The sequence below is a fragment of the Amblyraja radiata genome, chromosome 24 (genome assembly GCF_010909765.2).
Source record: "Amblyraja radiata isolate CabotCenter1 chromosome 24, sAmbRad1.1.pri, whole genome shotgun sequence".
NCBI classification, from domain to species: domain Eukaryota; kingdom Metazoa; phylum Chordata; class Chondrichthyes; order Rajiformes; family Rajidae; genus Amblyraja; species Amblyraja radiata.
The window spans coordinates 32,580,661-32,607,801 of NC_045979.1; the positions used below are offsets into that span (position 1 = coordinate 32,580,661).

The 27,141-nt window shown below is 50.9% G+C and overlaps 1 protein-coding gene across 8 annotated transcripts in view; it reads left to right on the forward strand.

The window, feature by feature from the left end:
• The window catches only part of plekha6 (pleckstrin homology domain containing A6), a 206,347-nt gene that overhangs the window by 95,248 nt on the left and 83,958 nt on the right, over positions 1–27,141 (forward strand). For all 8 annotated transcript variants that reach the window (XM_033042855.1, XM_033042862.1, XM_033042861.1 and 5 more), the window contains one exon: positions 24,268–24,351. In XM_033042855.1, the coding sequence (XP_032898746.1) occupies positions 24,268–24,351 (84 nt within the window). The remainder of the gene's footprint in view (positions 1–24,267; positions 24,352–27,141) is intronic.

Below are 27,141 nucleotides of genomic sequence, written 5' to 3' on the forward strand. Positions count from 1 at the left end.
GCCTTGGGTTTTTTACCTTTACCAAGGTTTGGGAGAAGGGCTGGCTTAGTTTAGTTGAGAGATACAGACACAGAAACGGGCCCTTCAGCCTACCGGGTCCGCCCCGACCAGCGATCCCCGCACATTAACATTATCCTACACGCACTGGTGACAATTTTTGACACAACTTACCGACACAGCTTAACTACAAACCTGTACGTCTTTAGAGTGTGGGAGGAAACCGAAGATCCCCAACAAGAACCCCCAGATTGTACTGATTCGGGATGATCAGCCATGATCACATTGAATGGCAGTGCTGGCTCGAGGGGCCGAATGGCCTACTCCTGCACCTATTTAAAAAAAAAAAAATCTCGGAGAAAACCCACGTGGTCACGGGGAGAACGTACAAACTCCGTACAGGCAGCACCGGTAGCCGCCACCGTGGCCGCCCTTACTGCCTTACAGCTCCAGCGACCCAGGTTCAATCCTAACCTCCGGTGCTGTCTTTGCGGAGTGTGCACGTTTCCGCTTTGACTTCTGTGAGCTCCGGTTCCTATTAAATCTGTTCCCCTTTGCCTTAGACCTACGTCCTCTTATCCTCGATTCACCTACTCTGGGCAAGAGGCTCCACCTGATCTATTCCACTCATGATTTGACCCACCTCGATAAGATCACCCCTCATCCTCCTGCGCTCCAAGGAATAGAATCCCAGCCGACTCAACCTCTCCCTGTAGCTCAGACCCTCGAGTCCTGGCAACGTCCTGGTAAATCTTCCCTGTGCTCTCTCTGGTAACATCTTTCCAATAACACGGTGCCCAGAACTGAACGCAATACTAACTGCAGTCTCACCAACGTCTTATACAGCTGCCACATGACCTCCCAACTTCTATACTCAATACTCTGACTGATGAAGGCCAATGTGTCAAGAGCCTTTGTTGATACCCCCCCCCCCCCCCCCCCCCCCCATCCTCCTGCGCTCCAAGGAACACAGTCCCAGTCTCTAGAATATTCCTCTGTATTCTGCTCAAACCACCCACATATTTGGCCTCTGTCTTCCCCTTTAGCACAGCCTGTAACTATTTAGTTTCTGGCAAGATCAGGGCACTGCCCAGGTAATTTATAGCCTTTTGTGCAATATCGAGACCAACTCATGAAATGTCATTGATTCTGCACTTAAGCCCAGTCCCTTCAGCCTGTGTGTGTCATTGTAATTGTTCCACAACACCCTTCTCCGAGGCTTCTCTCCTATACCACATAGGAGCAGAAATTAGGCCATTCGGCCCATCGAGTCTGCTCTGCCATTCGATCGTTTATACCAGGGGTCGGCAACCAACCCCTGGTATAAACCGAATGGGGCCCGTAGCCCGAAATCATCCAGCCCGCTGGGCGCCGAGCTCTGGCTGTACCCCATCCTGCGCAAAGCCACCGGCACGGCCGTGCACCTTCCGTGAACTGCAGATGCTGGACAAATCGAAGGTGGACAAAAAATGCTGGAGAAACTCAGCGGGTGAGACATGCAAGGATTGCATAATGAGGCTGCCTCACCCGCTGAGTTTCTCCAGCATTTCCCTTCATCATCGTTCCATCTCTGCATATCTTTCATTCATTGTTCTTTATCCCTCTACATCATCGTCTCTATCTCTCTCGTTGCCCTTTCCCGCCAACTAGCCTGAGCAAGGGTCTGACCCCAAAACGTCACACTTTCGTTCATTCCTTCTTTCCGGAGTTGCTGCCTGTCCCGCCGAGTTATGCCCCTGTCCCACTGTACGAGGTAATTCAAGAGTTCTCCTGAGTTTCCCCTGATTCGAACTCTGAGAATTAAGGTAATGGCCGCTCGTAGGTGCTCGGGGCTCTCGTGGACATTTTTCAACACGTCGAAAAACCTTCACGAGCTTCCCGCGTTTCTCGAGTACCTACCGTTAGCGTTACGAGATGAGAAAAACATTCTTCACACAGAGAGTGGTGAATCTCTGGAATTCTCTGCCACAGAATGCAGTTGAGGCCAGTTCATTGGCTATATTTAAGAGGGAGTTAGTTGTGGCCCTTGTGGCTAAAGGGATCAGGGGGTATGGAGAGAAGGCGGGTACGGGATACTGAGTTGGATGATCAGCCATGATCATATTGAATGGCGGTGCAGGCTCGAAGGGCCGAATGGCCTACTCCTGCACCTATTTTCTATGTTCTATGTTTCTATGCTAAGAGACGTCCTCGAGCTCCGACGTACCCGCTACGTACATTCTACGTACTTACCACGAGTTTGATTTTTTTTTTTAACTCGGGAGAGCACTTGGGTAAACTCGTACAGTGGGACAGGGCCTTTACTCCAGCTTTTTGTGTCTATCCTCTGGTGTTTATTTTTCGCTGCCTTGTGCCTCTGTTGCTTTATCAAGGACTTTGCAGTGGGCAATCATCTGGTGATTGGGTTGCGTTGCAAAATACAGACTGTTTGTTTGGATTAGGGGAGCAAGATGTCCCTCTGATGTTGACAGAACCTTATCCCATTGGAAATCATCCCAACTGTTGCATTTTCTCACCACGCCAAGCCTTGCAGCCTCTCGATACCTCCCCCCCCGTTAATCATGCCTGCCTCTTTGCGTAACTTTATAGTCCCCTCTCCCAATATCTCCTTAGGAAGCTTGTGTGTCAAGTTTGGTTTGATAATCTGTTCTCGTAAGTTCATAAGTGATAGGAGAAGAATTAGGCCGTTCGGCCCATCAGGTCTACTCTGCCATTCAATCATGGCTGATCTATCTCTCCCTCTCAACTCCATTCTCCCGGCTGTACTTTTTGAGGAGGCTCTGCTCCTTCAACGTCTGCAGGAAGATGCTGCAAATGTTCTACCAATTGGTGGGTGGTGGCCAGAGCCATCTTCTTCTTCTTCATCTTGCCATAGAGGGCGTACAGAGAAGGTTCACCAGACTGATTCCTGGGATGTCAGGACTTTCATATGAAGAAAGACTGGATAGACTCGGCTTGTACTCGCTAGAATTTAGAAGATTGAGGGGGGATCTTATAGAAACTTACAAAATTCTTAAGGGGTTGGACAGGCTAGATGCAGGAAGATTGTTCCCGATGTTGGGGAAGTCCAGAACAAGGGGGTCACAGTTTAAGGATAAGGGGGAAATCTTTAGGACCGAGATGAGAAAAACATTTTTCACACAGAGAGTGGTGAATCTGTGGAATTCTCTGCCACAGAAGGTAGTTGAGGCCAGTTCATTGGCTATATTTAAGAGGGAGTTAGATGTGGCCCTTGTGGCTAAAGGGATCAGGGGGCATGGAGAGAAGGCAGGTACAGGATACTGAGTTGGATGATCAGCCATGATCATATCGAATGGCGGTGCAGGCTCGAAGGGCCGAATGGCCTACTCCTGCACCTATTTTCTATGTTTCTATATTTCTATGTTTCTTCGCTGCCGTGTGCTGGGGCAGCAGGGCGAAGGCCACAGACACCAACAGAGCTAACGAGCTCATCAGGAAGGCCGGCTCCGTCCTGGGGTCGGAGTTGGATTCACTGGAGGTTGGTCTTGGAGGGGAGGATGCTCCTCAAACTGCGGAGCATCTTGGTCAATGCAGCTCACCCCCTCCATGTCTAGGGTTGCCAACTTTCTCACTCCCAAATAAGGGACAAAAGGTCAAAATACGGGACGAATTCCCGATGGCAATTTGTTGACCGACTCGGAATGATGAGTTGGCCCGGGTGCCGGACAGCACACAAAGCCCAGCCGGCGGGCCAGATGAGGAGTTTGGGCCCGGGTGCAACATCGCGCGCAAAGGCCGGCGCCCCATCCAACTCACGAACCGATGATCGGCCATGAGAAGGTCGGACAGCTGGCCAGTGCTGGCTTGAAGGGCCGAATGGCCTACTCCTGCACCTATTGTCTATTGTGATGTTTCGGGTCGAGACCTTTCTGCAGACTGAGAGTCAGGGGAGAGGGAGGCATAGAGATATGGAAGGGTACGGTGTGAAAACGGGACATCAAAGGGGACAAAGCCCAAGGAAAATGTGGAATAGATAGATCATCGTTAGCTCGGGGAAGGTGACAACGAGGCAGACAAAGATAAAATCTAATCAGGAGGATAGTCAGACTGATCGGAGAACTAGGATGAGGAGGGATGGAGAGAGAGGGAAAGTGTGCAACATAAGTATAGAAGAACTCCAGCAAATTGTGTCTTTTTTTTTGTAAACCAGCCTCTGCAGTTCCTTGTATCTCCTTACTTATCAATGGACAAATACTAATTTTCTTATATATCTTTATGGATGCAGTTCAAATATGATGTTTACTGTAGAGATCCAGCATGGAAACAGGCCCTTCGGCCCACCGAGCCCATGCCGGCCATCGATCACCCGTTCACACTTGTCCCACTTTCCTCGTCCACTCTCTACACACTGGGGGGCAGTTTACAGGCGGCCGATTAACCCACTAACCCGCACGTCTTTGGTGTGCGGGAGGAAACCGGAGCGCCCGGAGGAAACCCACGCGGGTCACGGGGAGAACGTGCAAACTCCGCGCGCAGACAGCAGCCGAGGCCGGGATCGAACCCGGGTCTCCGGCGCCGTGAGGCAGCGGCTCTACCCGCTGCGCCACCCTGCCGCCCACAGTCACAGCCGGGTTGCAAGGGTTAAAGTACAAAACTTGATGTGTCGAAATGTTAAAAGGACTGAGTGAGCTGTCGGCTACAAGATAGCAGCGGGGAAACTAGGCGGGGAGTCGGGAACAGGATACGAGGTCACAAGACCAAACATTTCAACACAGTTGTACATCTCAAGACAGTTGGAGCGATTTTTGCGAAGCCAAATATTTACTTTAAATCTGCGATGCGAGGCTTTTTGTCCACGAAGGCATCGGAAGGTATGGGGGAATATTTGGAACTCAGTCACAGATCAGCCATGAACTCATTGAACAGCAGCAGCAGGGACTGAACGAGCCTTTCCTCAGCCTTTGGTGCCTTGGTCATAAAACGTCACTGTTTTAGTTTTCTTAATGGTGTGTGTACAAAATAGTTTTAAAAACTTAACACGAGGGTGGAATGTTAAGTCCGTAAGTAGGGTCACCAACTTTCTCACTCCCAAATAAGGGACAAAAGGTCAAAATACGGGACAAATTCCCGACGGCAATTCGTCGACCGGCTCGGCCGTGGCTGGGTGAATGATGAGTTGGCCCCGGGTGCTGGACTGCACGCAAAGCCCAGCCGGCGGGCCAGCTGAGGAGTCCGGCACCCCGTCCAACTCATGAACCGATGATCGGCCATGAGTGATGTCGGCGGTAAGCGAAGGCCTGAAGGTCGGACAGCTGCTGCCGAATGACCGACGGGGCCACGGGCGAGGTGCTGCTGCACTCCATGGGCTGCACTACATCGGGATGGGCGAGGCGGGGCCGGACACGGCGCTCCGACCCGACAGTCCCCTCGACCCGAGTAGTCGCGGTCAAATACGGGACAAGGGCGGTCCCGTACGGGACAAACCAATTTAGCACAATACACGGGATGTCCCGGCTAATACGGGACAGTTGGCAACCCTATCCGCAAGTGATAACAATAGCTGTTTACCAAGGGTCACCAATGAGGTAGATAGTACTTGAGGCCTGCTCTCTGGTTGTGGTAGGATGGTTCAATTGCCTGATAATAGCTGGGAAGAGATTGAGAAGCAGGAGCAGAATTAGGCCATTCGGCCCATCAAGTCTACTCCGCCATTCAGTCATGGCTGATCTATCTTTCCCTCCTAACTCCATTCTCCTGCCTTCTCCCCATAACCCCTGACACCCGCACTAATCACGAATCGATCTGTCTCCTCCGTATAAATATCCACCGACTTGGCCTCCACAGCCGTCTGTGGCGAATAATTCCACAGATTCACCGCCCTCTGACCAAAGAAACACCCGGAGGAACCCACGCGGTCACGGGGAGAGTGTGCAAACTCCACCCAGACAGCACCCGAGGTCAGGATGGAATATGTGAGGCAGCAGCTCTACCATCTGCGCCAGCGCGCTACCTTTTTAATGTACCCTTCTGACTCTTGTTTCATTCTCTGAAGTATCTCTCTTTCTCCCTTCCCACTCCCTCCACCCCTGCCCCTCCCTCTCTTCCCACCCCCCCCCCCCCCCCCCTCCCCCCAACTTATTCCTGTCCCGGCAACAGAGATGGGAGGGGGAGAGAGGGCATTCGGCCCATTGTATCTATGCCAGCTCAAATTTTCACCCCCCCCACTGCTTTTCCTTCTGCCCTAACCTCCCCACAAAACCCACCAACACCTCCCAGAATGTGCGACCCTCCCACCCCACTCTACTTGAGGGGCGATCTACCAGGGGTATCCCACCGACCATTTGCCTTTGAGAGGCGGAAGAACACTGGAGAGCCCCCTAGTGGAAACCCACGCAGCCACAGAGAGAACGTACAAACTCCACATAGACAGCGGGGCAGAGATCAGGATCGAACCGGGGTTTAGCTTTAGTTTAGAGATACAGCGCGGAAACAGGCCCTTCGGCCCACCGGGTCCGCGACGACCAGCGATCCCCGCACATTAACACCATCCTACACCCACTAGGGACAATTTTGTACGCTCATCAAGCCAATTGACCTGCAAACCTGTACGTCTTTGGAGTGTGGGAGTAAACCGAAGATATCGGAGAAAACCCACGCAGGTCACGGGGGAAGAACGTACAAACTCCCTACAGACAGCGCCCGTAGTTGGGATCGAACCTGGGTCTCCGGCGCTGCATTCGCTGTAAGGCAGCACTGCATCACTGACTTCTCCTGCACTCTGTCTCCCTCTGTCTGTCTCTCTGGCTGGCACGCACTATTTAATCTATATAAATAAATATATATCAATATATATTAATATATATAAATCTATATATATATATTTTGGCTCGTTCCCTGCAAGTCATTTATGTTGCCATCATAAGTGCAAACTCACCACAAAAAGATTTAGATTTATAGATTATAGATTGTACTTCATCCCCTTTGATCTGTCTTTTTCACACCTTATCCTTCCATATCTCTATGTCTCCTTCACCCCTGCCTCTCAGTGTGAAGAAAGGTCTCGACCCGGAACGTCGGCCATTCCTTCTCTCCAGAGATGCTGCTGCCTGTCCCGCAGAGTTTAGTTTATGTTTGGTTTAGGAATACCGCGCGGAAACAGGCCCTTCGGCCCACCGAGTCTGTGCCGACCAGCGATCCCCGCACGTTAACACTACCCCACGCACACTCATCGGCGGTCACTCGAAACAAGCGTGACTGTCCTCTCCTCTCCATAGGGTCGTCTACTTGTGGGTCTGCGGCTGTCTGTGGAGGCTGATCCGCGATCCACGCACCTCGGTGGTTGGTAGTCGTTGAGCCCCCTTCTCTCTCTCGCCTTATGTGTCGTGGTGTCTCTGCGACAGGGCCTAGTTCAGTTTCGTCACATGCAGCTCCTTTCCTCCAGGAGCGCCTGTCCAGTGCAAAGCGGATGACACTAAGCTGGGGGGCAGTGTTAGCTGTGAGGAGGATGCTAGGAGACTGCAAGGTGACTTGGATAGGCTGGGTGAGTGGGCAAATGTTTGGCAGATGCAGTATAATGTGGATAAATGTGAGGTTATCCATTTTGGTGGCAAAAACAGGAAAGCCGACTATTATCTGAATGGTGGCCGACTAGGAAAAGGGGAGATGCAGCGAGACCTGGGTGTCATGGTACACCAGTCATTGAAAGTGGGCATGCAGGTGCAGCAGGCAGTGAAGAAAGCGAATGGTATGTTAGCTTTCATAGCAAAAGGATTTGCGTATAGGAGCAGGGAGGTTCTACTGCAGTTGTACAGGGTCTTGGTGAGACCACACCTGGAGTATTGCGTACAGTTTTGGTCTCCAAATCTGAGGAAGGACATTATTGCCATAGAGGGAGTGCAGAGAAGATTCACCAGACTGATTCCTGGGATGTCAGGACTGTCTTATGAAGAAAGACTGGATAGACTTGGTTTATACTCTCTAGAATTTAGGAGATTGAGAGGGGATCTTATAGAAACTTACAAAATTCTTAAGGGGTTGGACAGGCTAGATGCAGGAAGATTGCTCCCGATGTTGGGGAAGTCCAGGACAAGGGGTCACAGCTTAAGGATAAGGGGGAAATCCTTTAAAACCGAGATGAGAAGAACTTTTTTCACACAGAGAGTGGTGAATCTCTGGAACTCCCTCCCACAGAGGGTAGTCGAGGCCAGTTCATTGGCTATATTTAAGAGGGAGTTAGATGTGGCCCTTGTGGCTAAGGGGATCAGAGGGTATGGAGAGAAGGCAGGTACGGGATACTGAGTTGGATGATCAGCCATGATCATATTGAATGGCGGTGCAGGCTCGAAGGGCCGAATGGCCTACTCCTGCACCTAATTTCTATGTTTCTATGTTTCTAAGTGTTCCCAGTTGCTCACTATGAGCCCACACACACGAGGGACAATTTACATTTATACCAAGGCAATTAACCTGCAAACCTGCACGTCTTTGGAGTGTGGGAGGAAATCAAAGATCTCTGGGAAACGGGGAGAACGTGCAAACTCCATACAGACAGCACCCGTGGTCAGGATCGAACCTGGGTCTCTGGCGCTGTAAGGCAGTAGCTCTACCACTGTGCCACCGTGCTGCCCGAATTACTCCAGCATTTTGTGTCGATCTTAGATCTGTACCATCTGTAATAACGATAGTAGTTCCAACAGAAAACCGACATTTAATCGCCAACATTAAATTAAAATAAAAACAGTAAATACTGGAGCCACTCAGCAGGGGAGGATGTATCTGTGCGCTGAGAACCAGTTGACGTTTCAGATCAAAAAGACGTCTGACGACAGGGCTTTGACCTGAAACATTGACTCTGTTTCTCTTTCCACACATGCGGCCTGACCTGCTGAGTATTTCCAGCATTTTCTGTTTTTCTTTCAGTTCCTTCCAGCGTTTTGCTTTTTTTGTTTATTTGCCGTCGAGAGGCAGCGATCCCGGCGTGCTGACACTATCTCATGCACACACACGCATGCACGCACACACACACGCACACACACACGCACACACACACGCACACAAACACGCACACACACACGCACGCGCACACGCACGCACACACACACACACGCTCTCACACACGCACGCACGCATACACAGACGCACATGCACACACACACATACGCACACGCACACACACACCCAGATGCGCGCACACACACACACCCAGACACACACACACACACCCAGACACACACACACACCCAGACACACACACACACATACACACGCGCACACACACACCCAGATGCGCACACGCACACGCACACACACCCAGACACACACGCACAGACACACACACACACACACACACACACACACACACACACCCAGACACACACACACACACACACACACACACACACCCAGACACACACACACACCCAGACACACACGCACAGACACACGCACACACACACACACACACACACACACACACACACACACACACACCACACACCCAGACACACACACACACACACACACACACACACACACACACACACACACACACACACCCAGACATACATACACACACACACACACACACACACACACACACACCCAGACATACACACACACACACACACACACACCCAGACATACATACACACACACACACACACACACACACACACACACACCCAGACACACACACACACACACACACACACACACACACACACACACACACACACACACGGGACAGTTTACAAACTCACCAAGGCAATTAACCAACAAACATGCACGTCTTTGCAGTGTGGGAGTGAAACCGGAGCACCCGGAGAAATCCCACGTTGTCACGGGGAGGACGTGCAAACTCCATACAGACAGCACCCGTAGTCAGGATCGAACCCGGGTCTATGGCGCTGTGAGGCAGCAACTCTACCTCTGCGCCACCGTGCCGAACTATATCCGATCAATATTTACAGCTGCTACTGGTACATTAAGCTATGAGAGGCCTGTTTCCACGCTGTATCACTCTGTGACTGTGCATGTCGCTGCTTATTACAATGTTTATTGCTTTTGTTTATTACATTGTTTGCCCACGGCCAACAACAGCCGCTTCTCTTTATCATCGTTACATTTTCGCACATCTTCCATTCACATATTCTATATCCTTCTGCAGCTATACAGGGCCCTAGTGAGACCACACCTGGAGTATTGAGTGCAGTTTTGGTCCCCTAATTTGAGGAAGGACATTCTTGCTATTGAGGGAGTGCAGCGTAGGTTTACAAGGTTAATTCCCGGGATGGCGGGACTGTCATATGTTGAGAGAATGGAGCGGCTGGGCTTGTACACTCTGGAGTTTAGACGGATGAGAGGGCATCTCGTTGAAACATATAAGATTGTTAAGGGCCTGGACACGCTAGAGGCAGGAAACATGTTCCCGATGTTGGGGGAGTCCAGAACCAGGGGCCACAGTTTAAGAATAAGGAGTAAGAATGGAGACGATGAAACACTTTTTCTCACAGAGAGTGGTGAGTCTGTGGAATTCTCTGCCTCAGAGGGCGATGGAGGCGGGTTCTCTGGATGCTTTCAAGAGAGAGCTAGATAGGGCTCTTAAAAATAGCGGAGTCAGAGGATATGGGGAGAAGGCAGGAACGGGGTACTGATTGGGGGTGATCAACCATGATCACATTGAATGGCGGTGCTGGCTCGAAGGGCCGAATGGCCTACTCCTGCACCTATTGTCTATTGTCTCTCTGCATCACCGTTCATGTCTCTCGTTCCCCTTTCCCCCCGACTCTCAGCCTGAAGAAGGGTCTCGACCCGGGACGTCACCTGATCCGTCTCTCCGGAGATGCTGCCTGTCCCGCTGAGTTACTCCAGCATTTTGTGTCTTATCTCCGGGATGTCAACCAGCATCTGCGGTTCCTTGCCACGCACCGAAACATCACAACAGACAATAGGTGCAAGAGTAGGCCATTCGGCCTTTCGAGCCAGCACCGCCATTCACTGTGATCATGGCTGATCATCCCCAATCAGTACCCCGTTCCTGCCTTCTCCCCATATCCCTTGACTCTGCTATCTTTAAGAGCCCTATCTAACTCTCTCTTGAAAGCATCCAGAGAACCGGCCTCCACCGCCCTCTGAGGCAGAGAATTCCACAGATTCACAACCCTCTGTGTGAAAAGTTTTTCCTCATCTCCGTTCTAAATGGCCTACCCCTTATTCTTAAACTGTGTGGCCCCTGGTTCTGGACTCCCCCAACATCGGGAACATGTTTCCTAACTCCAGCGCGTGCAAACCCTTAATAATCTGAGTCTGAAGAAGGGTTTCGTCCAGAAACGTTGCCTAGTTCCTTCGCTCCATTGATGCTGCTGCGCCCGCTGAGTTTCACCAGCAATTTTGTCTACCCTTAATAATCTTATATGTTTCAATAAGACGCACCCGCTCATCCTTCTAGATTCCAGTGCGTACAAGCCCAGCCGCTCCATTCTTTCAACGTATGACAGTCCCGCCACCCGTTCCTTTTCTCCAGAGATGCAGCCATGAGTTACTCCAGCGTTTTGTTACTCCAGCCTGTCTTTGCTTTGTTACAGAGGCAGTGTCCTCTCTGTGTCTTTGCCACCTGAGTGGGTCTGGTGTCCTTGAGAGAGAGAGAGGGAGAGAGAGAGGGAAGGTAGTAGTGTTGGTGGTACTGGGGGGGGTGTTGTTATTGGGAGGAGAGGAGAAGGAGAGGGGAGGGGGGCTGGTTTGACTGTGTGGAGGAAACTGCTTCCCCTGCAATTCCACCTTGCTGCCTGCCTGCCTGCCTAGGTGTGGGCTCAGTCCGCAGGCTGGGAGATTATGAATGCAGCAACATTCCCTGCCTCCAGCAGTGGAATTCTGTCCGGGATCCGAGTGGATGTGTCGGGAACGGTCCCCGTCTCGCCGGCCGGCGGGGAAGAAGGAAGCCACCGGCTGATTTTCCCATCGCGGCCGCAGTAACTCTGAAGCTAAAACATGCTAAAGTTCAGAGCTGATAGGAAGAAGAGGTAGGTTTTTTGCTGCGGTGTCGAGGACAGTGTACAGTCAACAGTGCAGCCTGATTTAACCAGCTCGTCTCTCCGTCTCTCTCTCTCGCTGGGATAATGCTGCATTGCAGTCTTCCCCAGGAGCAGAGACACACACACACACACACACACACAGGCCTCCGTGACAGTGTGAGGTTGAGGCAGCTCAGACATGCAAGGCTGTGTTAAAAGTCTCCGGCTGCCAGACGGTTAAACGGTGGAGCCGCTTGTGCGCGAGTGGTGTGATGACATGTTTCATCTCTGCCGGCAGCTTCCATTTACGTGGGCGACATCAACACACACATTCTCACCACCCTCTCTCCCTCTCTCCACACCAGCTCGTTGTTCTGTGCCTGTCTCAGTGTGTGTCTCTGTCTCTCTCTCTCTGTCTGGCTATCTGTATGTTTCTCTCTCTCTGTCTCTCTCCGTGTCTCTGTACCTCTCTCTCTCTCTCTCTCTCTCTCTCTCTCTCTCTCTCTCTCTCTCTCTCTCTCTCCCTCTCTGTCTCTCTGTGTCTGCCTCTCTCTCTCTCAGCTTGTGCTTTACCTCTCTGCCTCTCTCTCTTTCTCTGCTTGTCTGTCTCTGTATCTCTGTCTGTCTCTCTCTCTCTCCATCTTTCCCTCTCCCCCCTCTCTCTCTCTCTCTCTCTCTCTCTCCCCCTCTGTCTCTCCCTCTCCCTCTCTCTCCCTCTCTCTCTCCCTCTCTCTCCCTCTGTCCCTCTGTCCCTCTCTCTCTCTCTCTCCCTCTCTCTCTCTCCCTCCCTCTCTCCCTCTGTCTCTATCTCTGTCTCTGTCTCTGTCTCTCTGTATCTCTCTGTCTGTCTGTCTCTCACTCTCTCTCTCTCTCTCTCTCCATCTTTCCTTGTCTCTCTCCCTCTCTCTCTCTCTCCCCACTCAATCTCTCTCCCTCTCTCTCCCCCTCTCTCTCCCCCTCTCTCTCTCCCTCTCTCTCTCTCCCTCTCCCTCATGCAGTTATTTGTACCCAAACAAAACACCATGTCTCCGTTACCGTGCACGACTTGTCGTGAGTGTCCGTAGCTGTCAGATGCTCCTGTACCTCACTGGTACAAGGCGGTTCATTGCTGCGACCACTGTCGATGTATGAATGTAATATAAGGCTGTGTGTAACACGCTGTACTACATGCCCGGTGTGATAAGTGTGATTGACTGATTACCCATTGGGGTCAACAACAAGAGCTGTACATGTCCACTCACTGATTTACTGTGAATCTGTTGTACGGATGTACAGTGGCAGATCATAATGTCCTAGGGCCAGAATTAGGCCATTCGGCCCATCGAGTCCACTCTGCCATTCAATCATGTCTGATCTATCTCTCCCTCCTAACCCCATTCTCCCCGCAACCCCAGACACACGTACTAAGCAAGACTATCTATCTCTGCCTTAAAAATATCCATAGACTTTGCCTCCACAGCCGTCTGTGGCAATGAATTCCACAGATTCACCACTGTCTGACTAGAGAAATTCCTCCTCATCCCCTTCCTAAAGGAACGTGCTTTAATTCGGAGGCTGCGACCTCTAGTCCTAGACTCTCCCACTAGTGGAAACATCCTCTCCACATCCACTCTATCCAGGCCGTTCACTGTTCGGTAAGTTTCAATGAGGTTCCCCCCCCCCCCCCTCATCCTTCTAAACTCCAGCGAGTACAGGCCCAGAGCCGTCAAACGCTCATCGTATGTTAACCCCTCTGAGTTGCTGTATAGGTGAGAGGTGGGTGCAGTGAGGTGAGTGATGCTGAGCCTGTATGCGAGCTTGTACCCTGCTTTATCTCACTGTCAGTGGATCCAGAGATGCCCCAGTTCACAATATCCCTCTGGCCTCCACTTCCTGAGAAGGCTCGGCTAGTTCTCCACGTCCCCAACAACTCTCACCAACTTCTACAGATGCGCCGCAGGAAGTATTTTATCGGGAAGCATCACAGCACGGTTTGGGAAACAGCTCCATCCAAGGCCACAAGAAATTGCAGCGAATTGTGGACGCAGCCCAGACCATCGAACAAACCAACCTCACTTTCCATCGACACCATCTACACCTCACGCTGCCTCGGCAAGGCCAGCGGCATCATCAAGGACCAGTTGCACCCTGGTCACTCCCTCTTCTCCCCTCTCCCATCGGGCAAACATAGAAACATAGAAAATAGGTGCAGGAGTAGGCCCTTCGGCCCTTCGAGCCTGCACCTACATTCAATGTGATCATGGTTGATCATCCAACTCAGTATCCCGTACCTGCCTTCTCTCCAAGATGTACAGAAGTGTGAAAACACACACCTCCAGATTCAGAGACTGTTTGTTCCCAGCTGTTATCGGGCAATTGAACCATCCTACCACAACCAGAGAGCAGTGCTGAACGACTATCTACCTCAGCGGAGACCCTCGGACTATATTTGATCGGACTTCACTGGCTTTACCTTGCACTAAACTTTATTCCCTTATCATGTATTTGTTGACGGTGAATGGCTCGATTGTAACCAGGTGTAGTCTTTCCACTGACTGTACAGCACTGTGCCACCGTGCTGCCTAGTCTAAGAGGTAACCCTCTTCAGAACTTCCCTCAGTCTGGACATTTTTGTGAGGGTGCTGAATAGAGATAGAAACAAAATGCTGGAGTAACATTTCAGATTATTAAGGGTTTGGACACGCTAGAGGCAGGAAGCATGTTCCCGATGTTGGGGGAGTCCAGAACCAGGGGCCACAGTTTAAGAATAAGGGGAAAGCCATTTAGAACGGAGGCGAGGAAACACTTTTTCTCACAGAGAGTTGTGAGTCTGTGGAATTTGTGAGTCTGTGGAATTCTCTGCCTCGGTGGAGGCCGGTTCTCTGGATACTTTCAAGAGAGAGCTAGATAGGGCTCTTAAAGATAGCGGAGTCAGGGGATATGGGGAGAAGGCAGGAACGGGGCACTGATTGGGGATGATCAGCCATGATCACATTGAAAGGCGGTGCTGGCTCGAAGGGCCGAATGGCCTACTCCTGCACCTATTGTCTATTGTCTATTGTAACTCAGCGGGTCAGGCAGCATCTCTGGAGAAAAGGAATAGGTGATGTTTCGGGTCGAGACTCTTCTTCAGAACCTCGACCAGAAACGTCACCCATTTCTTTTCTCCAGAGATGCTGCCTCACCCGCTGAGTTCCTCCAGCAATTGTGTCTACCTTTGACTTTTGCAGCATCTGCCGTTCTTCCTTAAACACTTAATAATAATAGTCTATTGTAGTTCATAGTTTATGAGGTTGTCGTGTTTAATAACCTTGGGAAGAAGCTGTTCCTGAACCTGGACGTTACAGTTCTTGGGCAACAGTTGGACAGGTACATGGATAGGACAGGTTGGGCCAAACGCAGGCAGGTGGGACTAGTGCTGATGGGGCATGTTGGGCCGAAGGGCCCGTTTCCCCACTGTAAGACTCTATGACTCTGGTTGGAAGGCCTGCTGGCTAACGTTGATAGCTGTGGTTAGATGGGCCATGCTTGAGCGAGCTGGCTTGCAGTTAGTTGGTCTTATGCAGATGAACCTCAGTGGGTCTGAATAAGGCAGGCATTACCCGAAGCTGAGCAAAACTCTCCCTGTATTCAAGAGAGAGTTAGCTATAGCTCTTGGGGCCAACAGAATCAAGGGATATGGGGAGAAAGCAGGAACTGGGTACTGACTTTGAATGGTGGACTCTAAAATGCTGGAGTAACTCAGCGGGACAGGCAGCATCTCTGGAGAGAAGGAATGGGTGATGTTTCGGGTCGAGACCCTTCTTCAGATGTCAGTTCCGCTGAGTTACTCCAACATTTTGTGTCTACCTTGGATCTAAACCAGCATCTGCAGTTCTTTCCTACTGATTTTGAATGATCAGCCATGATCATATAGAATGGCGGTGCTGGCCTGAAGGGCCGAATGGCCTGTTCCTAGCCCTACTTTCTATGTTTAAATCCATAATAATATTAATGATCATACTTTAATCGGCAAGTATGTTTTGCAATATACGAGGAATTTGATTTGCCGTGTAGTCAGACCAATAAAATGGTCTCATTCCAAAATACCTTTCATTTTCTCACTTGACCAATTGGGGCGGAGAGGGGAAGGGAATTTTTCGAGCCTGATTAAACTTGTCATGTTCAATAATTTAAACCGCAGAAGGAAATGACTTGTGCATGAGAGAAGCCAACAGGAGCCGTATGATCCGATGGTACGAGTTCTTGCCACAAGGGTGTCAACTGAAACCAATCCTCTTGGCTTGCGTTACACAGAACAGGCCATGATCTGGGCATTGTTGAAACATGACTTAAGGCTTTCGTGGTGCCCGCTGGGTCCTCAACGCCCCAACGAGAAGACTCTCAACGCTTTAGCAGATAAATAATTCTATTATTAATAAGATCATTCATTACAGTCCCTTGTTAATAATGACACTGTTACCAAGGTCTTAAGAAATAGGAGTAGAATTCGGCCATTCGGCCCATCAAGTCCACTCCGCCATTCAATCATGGCTGATCTATCTCCCCCCTCCTAACCCCATTCTCCTGCCTTCTCCCCATAACCTCTGACACCCGTACTAATCAAGAATCTATCTATCTCTGCCTTAAAAATAGAGTCCCGGGTTCGATCCTGACTACGGGTGCTGTCTGCGTGGAGTTTGCACGTGACCTGCGTGGGTTTCACACGGGTGCACCAGTTTCCTCCCACACTCAAACGGCGTGCAGGTTTATCGGTTGGTTGGCTCCTTGTAAATTGCCCCTAGAGTGAAGGGAGCGGATGTGAAAGTGAGGTAACATTGAATTAGTGTGTGTGGAGGGGGGAGGGGATCGCTGGTCGGCCTGGACTCGGTGGGCCGAAGGGCCTGTTTCCACGCTGTATAACAACAAAACGTTTTGCCAGGATGAAAGTGTCAAATAAGACAAGTCATAGGTTTAAGGTGAGAGGGGAATGTCTGACGAAGATTTACAAGACAAGTTTGGCAATGCCTCACACGTTACCTATTTCCTTCGCTCCATAGATGCTGCTGCACCCGCTGAGTTTCTCCAGCACTTTTGTCCACCTCACACCAACTTCTCCTCCTACACAGGGGTGGTGGGTGCCTGGAACACGATGCCTGGTGAAATGGAGGCATTTTCACAGGCTCGCCAACAGCCAGGGAATGGAAGGACATGGACTTTGTGCGTGTAGTTCCGATTAGTTGACCGATTATTTTCATCATGGTTGGCACAGTTATTGTGGGCCGAAGGGCCTGTTTCTGTGTGGGACTGTTCTCATGTGTCTCCGGTTTGCCGTTCCTGGGGCTGACCCCTTCCTAAGCCACTCCGTCTCAGTTGCAGATGGCAACCTCTCCCTGCTATTGGAGATACCACTGGAGATACATTGGAGAAGACAGGAGGAGGCAGAGATAGACCAGCCATGGTTGAGCGGCGCAGCAGACTAGATGGGCCAAATGGCCTAATTCTGCTCCTGTCACTTATGACCTTGTGACTTACGATAGGAGAGACTGCAGATGCTGGAATCCTGAGCTGGTGGAACTCAGTGGGTCAGGCAGCACCTGTGAAGGGAGGAGGAGAGATGTGGGGGTGCTTCTTTCAGTCTGAAGGGTCCCCCACCCAAACCGTTAAACTACAAGCAGAAAGACCACCTCAATGCAGACCAGTGGAGGCCTGGGTTTTGACAAACTAAATCCTTAAGGGGTCTGTCCCACTTGGGCGACCTAATCCGCGAGTTCTGGCGAGTTTGCCCTCGACTCATACTCGCAGCATGGTCGACACGAGGTCGTAGGAGGTCTTCGTAACTCTCCTCCATGCTCGAGAGTGGTCTCCGCGTACTCGAGGCCTCAGCTAGGTCGCGGCGTTTTTTTCAATATGTCAAAAAATGCCCGCGAGTAAAAAAAGGTCGCCATGGAAAAAATCGATGCTTTTTTTTCTCGTAGGTTTAGTCGTAGTAGGTCGGCATGTTAGTCGTAGGTAATCGAGGGTAGTCGAAGGTAGTCGTAGATAGTCTTCATCATAGTCGAAGGGAGGTCGAAGGAGGTCGAAGGAGGTCGTCTTCACTCTCCACTATTCGGTGTCCAATTTTCCCCGAAGTTAGTCGTAGCTAGTCTTCAACATAGTCGAATCTGGTCTTCAACATGGTCGAAGGAGGTCTTCAACATGTCATTTTTTTCAAATTCTTCTAAACTCGCCAATTAGGTCGCTCAAGTGGGACAGCCCCTTAAGATTCTTACTTATAAAATGTATAAAACTCTGTAATATCGAAAGGATCCCGACCCGAAATGTCACCTGTCCATGTTCTCCAGGGATGCTGCCTGACCCGCTGAGTTACTCCAGCACTTTTTAGGAGGAATTTAGTTGTATGGTGTCTGAATGACTTTCAAGTATATTTTGCGGAGGAAGGAACTGCAGCTGCTGGATTTGACCCATTGCAGCACTCATTGCAACGAGCCTGTGTCTGAAGAAGGGTCTCGACCCGAAGCCACAGTTTCCCCGGCAATGCATACAGAAGGCGTGGGGAGGAACCGCAGATGCAATGAAGTTAGACACAAAATGCTGGAGTAACTCAGCGGGACGGGACACATCTCCGGAGAGAAGGAATGGGTGACGTTTAGGGCCGAGACCAGACGTTCTTCAGACGTTAAAGTGTATTTCAATGTTTGCGAACGTCAGAAGAAGCTGAGACGCTGTAGGAAGTCTGTAAAGACAAGAATGTGCCGTAACCAGCTTTCAAAGCGTGACTGGGGTTTGGGAACTTGCTATCGATAGTGTCTTTCAACATGACCTCTCCAACTCATTGCTACCCACACAAATACAGGGGAGTGAGAGGTCCCCATTTTACTCACTAAAATATGCAAATTACTTAAGTTTTGAGTTTGAGTTTGTTGCCACGTGTACTGAGGTGCAGTGAAAATAATTTTTTTCGCCTGCTAACCAGTCAGCGGAAAGACTATCAAAAGCACACTGGATAGCCACTGTGTGGTCACAGGAGTGAAAGGCAACCTCATCTCCATTACACAGCGACATCTCCTCACCAGATAAAAGCTGTCCAGGGTCTGACCTCCCCAGAGGAGCTTGGATGGGGGGGTGAAGCTCAACAGACTTGGTACTGGAGTTGGGCGTTTCAACGCCAGCGTGTGGAGATGGGGGCTCCCTCCGCCAGAGCCCAGCCTGTGAATGTGGTGCAGAACAACAGACAGCCAACCATGTCATCTCTGAGTGCCCGCTCTCCCACCCACCAAATGGAGCTGTGTCAGGGCCTGGCAGACATTGACGCCAACAGAGACAACGACCTGGCTGCTCAACACCCGGCTTGAGATCTAACTATTCCTTTGGTTTATTTATGTTTCATTCGCAAGAAGAAGAAGAAGATTACAATCGAGCCGTCCACAGCGTACAGATACGCGATAAAGGGAATAACGTCAATAAAGTCGGAAATGTTGCTGTCAGAGTGGAGATATAGTGCAGCGATCGTAATGCGTGATTGCAGATCCACTTCCGTGACCCACACACGCACGGAGTCGCCTGGGTTTGGGCGCCATCTTGGCGATACAGCGCGGCCCACCGAGTCCACGCCGACCAGCGTTCTCCCATACACTAGTTCAATCCTACGCACGCTATGGGACGGTTTACTCGTTCCCGAAGCCCAACCCGCCCACAAATCTGTTCAAGAAGGAACTGCAGATGCTGGAAAATCGAAGGTAGACAAAAATGCTGGAGAAACTCAGCGGGTGCAGCAGCATCTATGGAGCGAAGGAAATAGGCAACGTTTCGGGCCGAAACCCTTCCGGGTTTCGGCCCGAAACGTTGCCTATTTCCTTCAGGGTTTCGGCCCCAAACGTCGCCTATTTCCTTCGCTCCATAGATGCTGCTGCACCCGCTGAGTTTCTCCAGCATTTTTGTCTACCTTCGCCCACGAACCTGTTGGTCTTTGGAAAGTGGGTGGAAACCGGAGCACCCGCTCGGCCACAGGGAGAACGTAAAACTCCGTACAGACAGCGCCCGTAGTCAGGATCGAACCCAGATCACTAATGCTTTGAGGTGGCAACTCTGTGCCACCGAGCGGCCCACACTGACGTGGAACCAACCCTCCGTCACGCTGAATGTTAAATGTAGCCTCTTATCCCCAATTTACAGCTGCCAAATATAAACACACAGAGTTGGAGTAACTCAGCGGGGTCAGACAGGCAGCATCTCTGGAGAAAAGGGATGGGCGATGTATCGGGTGAGGACCCTTCTTCTGACCCTGAAGAAGCAGCCTGCCCCATGTTTAATTGACAGGCCCTGTGGCGACTGCAATATCTTAACCTGATTCTGTCAGCACGTTTGTTTCTGTTGAAAGGGTGTGTCTGTGTTCAAAGTCACTCGGGGGTGAATAACACAGGCAATGAAGCAATGCGCCCCTGCGGGCAAATTACTGATGATCTCCAGAGTTTAGAGATACGGCACGGAAACAGGCCCTTCGGCCCACCCAGTCCGTGCCGGCCAGCGGAAGCCCGCACACTAATAGCCCTGTCCCACGGTACGAGTTCATTGCAAGAGCTCTTCCGAGTTTAAAAAAAATCTCAAACTCGCGGTAGGCACGGAGAATGAACGTAGCGGGTACGTCGGAGCTCGGGGACGTCTCTTAGCGCTAACGGCAGGTTACTCGGGAAGACTCGCTAACGGCAGGTAAGCACGGGAAGACTCGTGATAGATTTTTCAACGTGATGAAAAACGTCCACGAGAGCCCCGAGTACCGACGGGCGGCCATTACCGTAAATCCCCGAGTTCGAATCAGGGCAAACTCGGGAGAGCTCTTGGAACGAACTCGTGCCGTGGGACAGGGGTTTAACACTGTCCTACACACACTAGGGACAATTTCCAATTTTTACAGAAGCCAATTAACCTACAAACCTGCACGTCTTTGGAGTGTGGGAGGAAACCGGAGCCCCCCGGGGAAAGCCCACGCCGGTCATGGGGAGAACGTGCAAACTCCGTACAGACAGCACCCGTGATCAGGATGGAACCCGGGTGTCTGGCGCTGTACGGCAGCAGCTCCAACACTGCGCCACCCTGCCGCCCCTTGAGAAATGATCCACGCTCTCTGCGGTTCTGTGACGTCCTGATACTTCACACATCGCTGTCCACATGCGCAGCTGGCTTCATCCACGGCAGAATCACGGCAGACCTCCTTGCGTATATCGTTCTCTTCTCGCTTAACTTGCGCCAAGTTTTAGACTCGTTCGTTGCCCTTCCTGTGTGCGATGTGAAGCCTCTTCATCAGTCGGACTGTCCTTGACGCAAGAGGAACTGGTTGTTCCCTTGGCTGATACAAAATGCCGGAGTAACTCAGCGGGGACAGGCAGCATCTCTGGAGAGAAGGAACCGGTGACGTTTCGGGGTCGAGACCCTTCTTCAGACCCAACCCGAAACGTCACCCATTCCATCTACCCAGAGATGCTGCCTATCCCCGCTGAGTTACTCCAGCATTTTGTGTCTACCTTCGATTTAAACCAGCATCTGCAGTTCTTTCCTACACACGGGCTGTTGCGTTCACTGCTGTTTGAGTTGAACAGGGGGTCCAGGATAGGGAATTGGATATCGCTGCCTTCATCACTGAATCCGAAACATTGCCAGGTGCTGGCTGACGTGCATCATATAACCTCTCAGCCTGATAAGCCGCCGACTCTGATTGAAGACTGCTGATAACTTCAGCTGAAGTCTTTGAACTCAGTGGGCGTCAGCCATGACTAAGTGATAACAGTCTCGGTTTGGTTTCAGAGAGATAAGCCCGACCTCTAGGCTGATGCACCCAGCGCTGTATTGAAGGACTCTTAGATAGAGTGGATGTGGAGAGGATGTTTCCACTGGTGGGAGAATATAGGACCAGAGGTCACAGCCTCAGAATTAAAGGGCGTTCCTTAATGCCCCTGTCCCACTTAGGAAACCCGAACGGAAACCTCTGGAGACTTTGCGCCCCGCCCAAGGTTTCCGTGCGGTTCCCGGAGGTTTTTGTCAGTCTCCCTACCTGCTTCCACTACCTGCAACCTCCGGCAACCACCTGCAACCTCCGGGAACTGCACGGAAACCTTGGGTGGGGCGCAAAGTCTCCAGAGGTTTCCGTTCGGGTTTCCTAAGTTGGACAGGGGCATTAGGAAGGAGATGAGGAGGAATCTGTGGAATTCTTTGCCCCAGGAGGCCAAGTCAATGGATATTATTAAGGCAGAGATAGATAGATTCTTAATTAGTTCGGGTGTCAGAGGTTATGGGGAGACGGCAGGAGTATGGGGTTCGGAGGGAGAGATAGATCAATCCCATTTCCCAAGAGAGCTGGGGCAGTCATGGTGGGGCAGCAGTAGAGTCGTTGCCTTACAGCGAATGCAGCGCTGGAGACCCGGGTTCGATCCCAACTATGGGTGCTGTCTGTACGGAGTTTGTGCGTTCTCACCGTGACCCGCGTGGGCTATCTCCGAGATCTTCGGTTTCCTCCCACACTCCAAAGACACATAGGTACATAGGTTAATTGGTAAATGTAAAAATTGTCCCTAGTGGGTGTAGGATAGTGTCAATGTGCGGGGATCGCTGGTCGGTGGGTCGAAGGGCCTGTTTCCGCGCTGATTCTCTAAAAAAAAAAGCAGACCTGATGGGCCGAATGGCCTAATTCTCCCCCTTATCACTTATGATCTTATGTACACCAGTAGTCAGGATCGAACCCGGGTATGTGGCGCTGTAAGGCAGCAACTCTACCACTGCACCACCGTCGAGTACTTGCCGTGGAGTATTTCAGCAGGAGTTATCCTACATTAAAAGCGTGCTTTGAGATGATCGCCCCTTCAGACAGTTTCACTCCCCGACTGCCCTGAATTAGAATTTCAGGAATGCATGTTTCTTTTTTTTTGATGTCGTACAAGAAATATTCCTACAATTCGAACAAGATAAGCAGACCTTACACGAGGAAATGCTGTTTTCTTTTCATGAGCACATCTCAGGCATACAGAACCTTCTCGTCAGGCTTTATGAGGCTTTGATATTTCTGTCGGCTTTCAAGGCATCCATTTTATTTGAAGCTTAGAGGAGACTGCCCAGGAATGCGGTGGCTTTTGGACAGTCGGAGTCCATTTGTGTATTGGATACGGGCATCATTTACGGTGGGGGTTGACACAGTGAGCAGTTCTGGCCCTCATACCTGAGGAGAGATGTGCTGGAGCTGGAGAGGGTCCAGAGGAGGTTTACGAGGATGATCCCAGAGATGATTGGGTTGGGTTGACGTATGATGAGCATTTGACGACACTGGGCCATTGGGCTGCCAACTGTCCCGTAAACGGGTCGAGGGGACTGTCGTGTTGGGAGCGCCGCGCCCGGCCCAGCCTCACCCGTCCCGACGTAGTGCAGCAGCAGCGCCTCGCCCGTGGCCCCGTCGTTCGGTCGGCAGCCCGGCCAGCTGTCCGACCTTCGGACCTTTGCTTACCCACCGACACCCCCACCACCCCTCCTTCTCATGGCCGATCATCGGTTCATGAGTTAGGATGGGGGGGGGGGGGCCGGACTATGCGTGCAGCAGAACACAGAGCCCAGCCGGTGGGCCAGCTGAGTGGTTTTGGCCCGGGCCGCGCGACATCGCGCGCAAATTCTGGCGCCCTGCCAAAACTCTTCACCTCCCCACCGGCTGGGCTTTGTGTGCAGTCCAGCACCCCGGGGCCTCATCACTCACCCAGCCACGGCCGAGTCGGTCAACGAATTGCCGTCGGGAATTTGTCCCGTATTTTGACCTTTTGCCCCTTATTTGGGAGTGAGACCGTTGGCGACTCTACTGGGCCTGCACTCGCTGAAGTTCAGAAGGTTGAGGGGGGGGGACCTCATTGAAATGTACCGAATACTGACAAGACCAGGACAGAGTGGATGTGGAGAGGATGTTTCCACTAGTGGGAGAGTCTAGCACCGGAGGTCACAGCCTCAGAATAAAAGGACGTTCTCTTAGGAAGGAGGTGAAGAAGTATTTCTTTAGTGAGAGGGTGGTGAATCTGTGGACGGCTGTGGAGGCAATGTCAATGGATCTTTTTTAGGCAGAGATTGATAGGTTCTTGATCGGTACGGGTGTCAGGGGTTATGGGGAGAAGGCAGGAGAATGGGGTTTGGAAGGAGAGATAGATCAGCCCTGATTTGAACGACGGAGTTGACTTGATGGGCCGAGAATGGGGTTGAGAGGGGAAGAACGATTTCCGCACTGTATCTCTAAACTAAACTAAAAAGTAAACAAAACGAGTGCTCACCATTGAAGCGAGGGCTGTTTTTTTTTAATGAAGCGTTTTCTGTTGTTTTTCAGCCATAATGAAAGAAGTACCACCTTCCACGACCCAGTGACAGGGGTGGTTCCCATTGAGAACTGCATCTTCAAACTGGAAGACAAGTAAGTGTCCCCCCCCTCCCCCAGCTTCAGTTCCCTCTGATAGATGCAAAAAGCTGGAGTAACTCAGCGAGACAGGCAGCATCGCTGGAGAGAAGGAATGGGTGACGTTTCGGGTCGAGACCCTTCGTCAGACTGATATTTGCTATCAGTTCTCTCCGAATTGGCGGTCTTGAGTTTCTCTTCCGCTGTTGTGAGGTTCCAGATCAGAGGAGCTCTCTCTCACCCTTCAAGGAGCGGTGGACACAGGTTTAAGATGAGGGAGATATAGATTTAATAGGAACGGAACGTAGCTAGTTGAGGCGGGGACTATCGCAACGTTTGAGGGACATTTAGACAGGTACATGGACTGGACAGGGATATGGTCTAAACACAGGTAGGTGGGACATGTTGGTCGGTGTCGACAAGGTTTCCGTGCGGTTCCCGGAGGTTGCAGGTGGTTTCCGGAGGTTGCAAGCAGTGGAAGCAGGTAGGGGAGACTGACAAAAATCTCCGGGAACCGCACAGAAACCTTGGGTGGGGTGCAAAGTCTCCAGAGGTTTCCGTTCAGGTTTCCTAAGTGGGACAGGGGCATAAGTGGGACAGGGGGGCGTTAAATAACTTAAGGTCACAAGGAATAGGAGTAGAATTAGGCCATTTGGCCCATCAGGTCTACTCCGCCGTTCAATCATGGCTGATCTACCTCTCCCTCCGAACCCCATTCCCCTGCTTCCTCCCCATAACCTCTGACACCCGTACTGATCAAGAATCTATCGATCTCTGCCTTAAAAAATATCCACTGAAATAAAGACCCAGTCTCCCATGGACTTTCAGCGACCCATAGTGTTGCAAACGAAAACGTGATTGAACACGCCATTGTCTTACGCACGCCTCTTTGACCGAGCTGCCCAGGTATGGGGAAAAAAAAGGTGCGTGTGTGTTTGTGTCTTTCTGTGAAACTCCCTGACAGGCGCTGATTGTGTACGGACTGTACGAGCTTCCAAAAATCACAGCTCTGCAGACACCAGTTCAAGGCAGAATCGGGCAACGTTCTCACCCCGGAGGCCATTTGCGAAATCCAAATATTTTTGTCAGAACTGCAGGGGATGAACTTGAGCCCTTTACAGCCACTAAATCTTCGCTGTCCACAAAGAACAGTTTGCTCTGCAGTTTTGGATTCCAGAGTCAACAGCGTTTAATTGTCAGCTGTGGCCACAATGGAACAAGGAGATTTGTACACAAAAGTGCTGGAGAAACTCAGCGGGTGCAGCAGCATCTAAGGAGCGAAGGAAATAGGCAACGTTTCGTCCCGAGTTTCTCCAGCACTTTTGTCCACCTTCGATTTTCCAGCATCTGCAGTTCCTTCTTAAACAAGGAAATTTGTGCTTTTTAGTTTAGTTTCGAGCAGCGTAACGGGTTTATCAGGTAAATGGACCGATGTATGGATTCTGTGGATTAGAGATGGTCTTGGCATCATGTTTATAGAAACATAGAAAATAGGTGCAGGAGTAGGCCGTTCGGGCCTTCGAGCCTGCACTGCCATTCAATATGATCATGGCTGATCATCCAACTCAGTATCCCATCCCTGCCTTCTCTCCATACCCCCTGATCCCTTTAGCCACAAGGGCCACATCTAACTCCCTCTTAAATATAGCCAATCAACTGGCCTCAACTACCTTCTCTGGCAGAGAATTCCAGAGATTCACCACTCTCTGTGTGAAAAATGTTTTTCTCATCTCGGTCCTAAAAGATTTCCCCCTTATCCTCAAACTGTGACCCCTTGTTCTGGACTTCCCCAACATCGGGAACAATCTTCCTGCATCTAGCCTGTCCAACCCCTTAAGAATTTTGTAAGTTTCTATAAGATCCCCCCCTCAATCTTCTAAATTCTAGCGTGTACAAGCCGAGTCTATCCAGTTCAGCATAGGTTTTGTGGGCCGAAGGGCCTGTTCTTGCGATGTGCTGTACTGTACTGAGTTGTATGTTTAGTTTTGTTTATTGTCACGTGTACCGAGGTACAGTGAAAAGCTTTTGTTGCGTGCCGACCAGTCAGCGGAAAGTCAATACATGATTACTATCGAAGGTAGACACAAAATGCTGGAGTAACTCAACGGGTGAGGCAGCATCTCCGGCGAGAAGGAATGGGCGACGTTTCGGCTCGAGACCCTTCTTCGGACATCAGACATCAGTCTGAAGAAGGGTCTCGTCCCGAAACGTCGCCCATTCCTTCTCTCCAGAGACGCTGCCTCACCCGCTGAGTTACTCCAGCATTTTGTGTCCACCTTTGATTTAAACCAGCTTCTGCAGTTCTTTCCCACACATGATTACTACATGCAGTGCTGGCTCGAAGGGCCGAATGGCCTACTCCAGCACCTATTGTCTATTGTCTATCTATCTACGCACTGTACATGGATCGATACATGAAAAGGGAATAATGTTCAGTGCAAGGTAAAGCCAGCAAAGTTTAGAGATACAGCGTGGAAACAGGCCCTTCGGCCCACCGAGTCTGTGCCGACCAGCGATCATCGGTACACTCGTTCTGTGTTTTCCCAGTTTCTCACCCTCCACACTTGGGGGCAATTTTACAGAAGCCAATTAACCTACAAACCTGCACGTCTTCGGGATGTGGGATGAAACTGGAGCACCCGGAGGAAACCCACTCGCTCACAGGGAGAAAATAATAGAAACTCACAGCGCCAGAGACCCGGGTTCGATCCTGACTACGGGTGCTGTCTGTACGGAGTTTGTACATTCTCCCCGTGACCACGTGGGTTTTCTCCAGAGGCTCCGGTTTCCTCCCACACTCCAAAGACG